At 39.2% G+C, this 4,955-nt stretch overlaps 1 protein-coding gene across 1 annotated transcript in view; it reads left to right on the top strand.

The window, feature by feature from the left end:
* The first annotated feature begins 2,640 nt into the window (after window positions 1-2,640).
* LOC118332299 (sushi, von Willebrand factor type A, EGF and pentraxin domain-containing protein 1-like) overlaps window positions 2,641-4,955 on the top strand; it is a 4,463-nt gene continuing 2,148 nt past the window's right edge. Inside the window, exons 1-2 of the mRNA XM_035667504.1 lie at window positions 2,641-2,794; window positions 4,468-4,780. Coding sequence (XP_035523397.1) covers window positions 4,494-4,780 — 287 coding nt within the window. The 5' untranslated portion in view covers window positions 2,641-2,794; window positions 4,468-4,493. The remainder of the gene's footprint in view (window positions 2,795-4,467; window positions 4,781-4,955) is intronic.

Genomic DNA, 4,955 nt, shown 5'->3' with positions numbered 1-4,955 from the left:
CCAGACTCTTGCTTGTTTTAATTTCTAACAAGGACAACTTTCAGAATGGGACTAAAGCTTTTACAGAGATGTTGAGTTGCACTTGACATTTTACTTACAAACAGCAAAAAAAGCAGGAGAGGGTGGAATAGGGTATATTAGTAGTAGTTAGAATATATGCTGCTTTTTTGATATACAGTTCACATTGTTTAGGAAGTATGTATGTTTACCAGTGGGAAAGAATATTTATCTTAAATACATCCTTGTTTTTGTTCTGCATTCACCAGTGAATACACAGCAGGATATTTTTTTGTAGTGTAGACTCTGGGAACATGGACTGAGTGGCATTATTGTGTACTTTTAACTTTGAAAATTAAACAACAAAAACTTTATTTCTCCTAAACCACCCTTGACTCAAAGGCAGACAGCTATGTCACCATGTTAATCCCTTCATGCCTGCACTGTCAGTCTGTATCTGTCTTTGCTGGAGCTTCTGATGTTACTTCATGTTTCTTTAAACCGTGTGTGTGTTTGTATATCCTGCTAATGCTACTGTGGTGACACGGTTTCATACAGTGCTTGGTTGTTGTCTGTACCTGCAGGTTGATGGTTATTTTTATCACATTACACTATATTCTCTGATCACACAGCAGTTCCTCTCAAAAGCAGGGGGAAATGCTGTATACCACCCAAAGCTGATGGTGAAAAAATGCTGATGCAAGGCTAACAAGCACAGAGTATTAAACCAAGTGCATACAAACTGATCCTGACATCCTCAGAGCCCTCCTCGTGTCTTTGTGCTGCCAAAATGTTGTCACAGCTTTGTGTTAGTCTGTAGCTGTTTTGTAATCTGACACCAGTTTCGGACAAATGCTTCCGTATGACATTTTGTTTCCACAAACATATTTGGTATGAAAGATCTCTTTGTTCACGTCCTTCCACCTGTCTGTCCGATCAAAAACTCGATCCAGAGATACGTAGTTAGAAAATGTGTGTGCATATTTTTACTGCTTAAAAAATGTTAAATACTTAAAAACTTAATATGCCCATGGGCGTTCTATTTCAAGGTTTTAAGATCATATTATTGTTGTTATAAAACACTGTCACATTTGAAATTACCCATACATGCTTGCATTGACAATGCTTTAACTCAGAGGAGCTTGACAACAGTGGGCTGCTGACTGAGCACCGTGCACATAGCCGTTTTGCAATAACCACAAGATAATGACTGGTTTGTGCTGAGTCATTTAGCAGTTACAGTAACACAGTACAATGCATGTAAACATAAAGGAAACGGCTATGTTGAATGATATTGTCAATGATAGGGGCGCTTTAAAGGTCCAGTGTGTAGCATTTAGGAAGATCTATTGGCAGAAATGGAATACAATATTAATATATATGTTCTCATTAGTGTGCAATCACTAGAAAATAAGCCAAACCGGCTTTAAATAGGCTAACACATGAGTCTACAGCCCACTGGCTCTGTAAGGCCGTAGCTACAGGAATGCTACAAGAAAAACGACTAGTTTGAAAATGAAAAACATTGGGGATCTTGTAGAAAGACATGAGGTAACCAGATCCAGGCTCTGCTTGAGACTATAGTGGCATCAAGGCTACAGCTCTGCTATTATGATTTTCCCTGTCCCTGTTACTAGCCAAACACACCCAAATCTCAGACCTAACTGTCAGTGGTCAGTGAGTTTCATTGTGGATAAGATGCCAGGTTTTGACAAGGAAGAAGAATGCATGGAATAAAAAATATGACAGCCTAGGGAATATCATTAGTGTTGCAGGTATTGTAATTTGTACTGGGCAAAAACTTTAACCTGATGATGGCATTCAAGGCAAAATCAGGGAATCTGAGGATTGGGATACATCATCTGGGAACGATGAATGTCTGTACCAAATTTCATGTCAACCGGCTGATGGTGCCAGAGAAGAACTTTAAATCAACAATATCCTATCCAATAAAAGCAAAAAGTCCCAAAAATATATATAACAAAAAATGTATTACTCTCTATGAGGTGTAAGAAATAACAATTACACAACAGATATTTGAACTGCTGCATGGTATAAAGAAATTTTTTCTTGTCAGGTTTTGCCAGCTGCGTCTTGTTCTAACTTGCCAAACTCCTCCTCCCATCCGCAACTGGTCCGGCAAACACACCTACTGTATTTCACGTTGACAGTCCTTAGGGTAAGGTGGAGTGTGTGAACACGTGTTTGTGTTATTTAGCTATGAATTCTTAGAAAAGGTGAGGATGATTTTTGCATATTTTACATAAAAATCTTTTGTCCCGTTTTATTTGTCTCTATTTTTCCTTATTTGGCATCCTGCATGTTAATTTTACAAGACATTGTCTGAAAGGTGCCACAGAACACATTTTTCCCAGGGGCTGCCAGAGCACTGAGTTTTGTACGCTAGCATGAGTCAGCACTAACTGAAGCATAAGATTTGTTTGCACTCTTATTATGAAATGTTATGTTGCTCCATCAATGTCAGGGATATTTGCTGTGAGCAAGAGTGTGTATGTAACTCAGCCCAATAGAAGATAAGAGGAAGGAGGAGGAGATTTTGTGTGTGTTTTACAGCGGAAAAAAACCCAGGCAGGTAGTCACAGGTCTCGCCTTTCTTCCTCTTCCCTCCTTCCTATTGTTACAAATTCCCTCACTAAAAGGGGAACTTCAGATCCTTTTTCAAACACCCAGGACCTCTAGCACAAACACACACACACAGACACCTGGAAGACCCTTCAACAAAGATTGAACTCCACAGCCGGCATTTTAAGACGCCAGGTCTGCATTGTTTGCCTTTGTAAGTAGATGTTTTTAATTTTGTCGTACTTTGTTGTGCTGCTCTGCTATTTTGCTGTACTGTGTTAAACACAACCTTGCTGTGTCGGTGGGAAACCTGAGGGAGGAGATGCTTGAGAAGTAAGATCACCTTTTACCACCTACCATTTATTTATGAGATAATTTACCACGCTGTACAACTCCGATAATGGTTACCTACATTTCAGTGACTTTTCCACACCACTGTATTTATTGTATGGGAAGCTGTGATGTAACGTTTTGTTTAGCAGTCATCTCAGTCTATCTTGTGAGGCTTGTGAGAATTGATTTGCAGTGTACTTTTGGTTTAATTCATGTGTTGAGTAAAGCTTTATGTCATAGATACTGCAAGCATATTAGCATCACTTTAACCTACTCTTTTTATGCATCCTGTATGTTAGTGAATTTGTTCAATATTCACTTTGTTTGTTCAGTGCTTTATGTTCAGTGTCACTGTGTCCTTACATGCACTTATGTTAATATATCCTGAGTCAGTTTCTGTATACCTAATGTTGATAAAGAAACAACTAGATAGGAATAGTATTTCATTGGGTTTCTCATGTGAAAAGAATAACTGTAAAGTCCCATTTTGTTTTAAGGCAATCCTTCAATTTGTCTCTTACCTTACTATGTACCTGCAGTTGCGCCATTGTGTGCATTTGGTCATTTGTATACTATGATTTAAAAGTAAAATATGTTTGAGGGCAAGATGGCTCACATTGCATGTAGGCAGTGAAAGTTGCATCACAAAAACACATCATTCATCAACTAAGAAGCTGTCTTACTTGCACACAATATAAATATATGATTCACAAATGCCAGAGCAAATGAAACATCATGAGCTCAGTTCCCAGGCAGGTATAAAGATGCTGTGTGGTATTAAATATGTATGTTATGGGTGTTTTATCGCAAACATTTCCTCAACCCAATTAGAAATGCCATGGGGAGAGAAACTGCCCATCCGGTTTAATCCGGCTTAATGTAGGTGCTGGAGCTGTAGACTAACTCATTGGAGAAAAGAATCCGCACAAACCTGTGCAAAAATCCTTTTTATTTTAGTATGTGGATGCTTTCCTCCATTGAGAGAGATAGTCATAGCAAGAAAAATACTGGTTGAAAGTAAAACATTTCATCAGCTTTATTTTTAAGTGTCTTTGAATTTTTGTTGTTGTCTTTTTAGTGTATTTTTACCCTGCAGCCAAAAATGTTTCTTTCAGTTTCGGCAAACAAAGTTGAATGTTTGGTAACGTGCCAAAAAAGAGGCTTTCAAAGAATGTTTGCAATGCTTATTTTTCCTCTATGTTGGAAGAATACAATGGTTACTACAGTATAAATAAAAGTAATAAACTGAATGTTTCAGTGCATGAGTTATGACAAATTCACCTTTTTGAATTCACCATCAGTAAATCGGATTACTAGTTCGTGACAGAAATTCAGTCAGTTACCACTTGTCTGGAGGTGAAGGAGGACAGCTAAAACATACTGTACTTATTGACATATTTACCAGAGCCAGACCTGAGCACATTCATTTGAGCTATTCTACAGAAAAATCTCTGTGTTTCTCTTTGTTATTGCCATATTGTGTTTTAGGGTGTGGCTTCCATCCATTCATTTCTCCCTTCTCCTGTTCTCCTTCCACTTCTCACTCCCTCCCAGTGTTTTCTTCCACTCCCTCCTCTAGGATGTCCAACCCTGTTCCTCCTCCTCTACCGAGAGGCATCGACTACGACCTGCCCACCTGCGGAGACACTCTGTGCAATAGCCAAGGTACCTGTGCACGTCCTCATGGTGGTGGCACCGATTTCGTGTGCGACTGCAAGCTTGGCTACCAGGGAGAACACTGCGAGGACACAGTCAACGGGGCGTTAAACATACCACTGACCCTCAGTGTGCTGGCAGTCATTTTTGGGCTGCTGATTTTTGCTTTCATCTTCGCCAAGTTGAGGCAGAGGCAAAAGAAGAGGCAAAGGTACTGAAATAACTCAGTGGTGTCTTTCTGTTGAAAGCTTTTATATTTGTTGTTCTTGAAAGAATATTTTAACTTTTTAGGGAAAATGCTTTGTTTGTTTCGAGAGTGAGATGAGAATAAGGACATCAACCTCGTGCTGGATGGAGCTGGAGTCAGGACGTGGTTAGCCTAGCTT

The sequence above is a fragment of the Morone saxatilis genome, unplaced genomic scaffold (genome assembly GCF_004916995.1).
Source record: "Morone saxatilis isolate NCDOM2014 unplaced genomic scaffold, NCSU_SB_2.0 Contig21, whole genome shotgun sequence".
NCBI lineage: Eukaryota > Metazoa > Chordata > Actinopteri > Moronidae > Morone > Morone saxatilis.
Note: the sequence above shows the minus strand (reverse complement) of the source record. Positions and strands in the feature narration are given on the sequence as shown.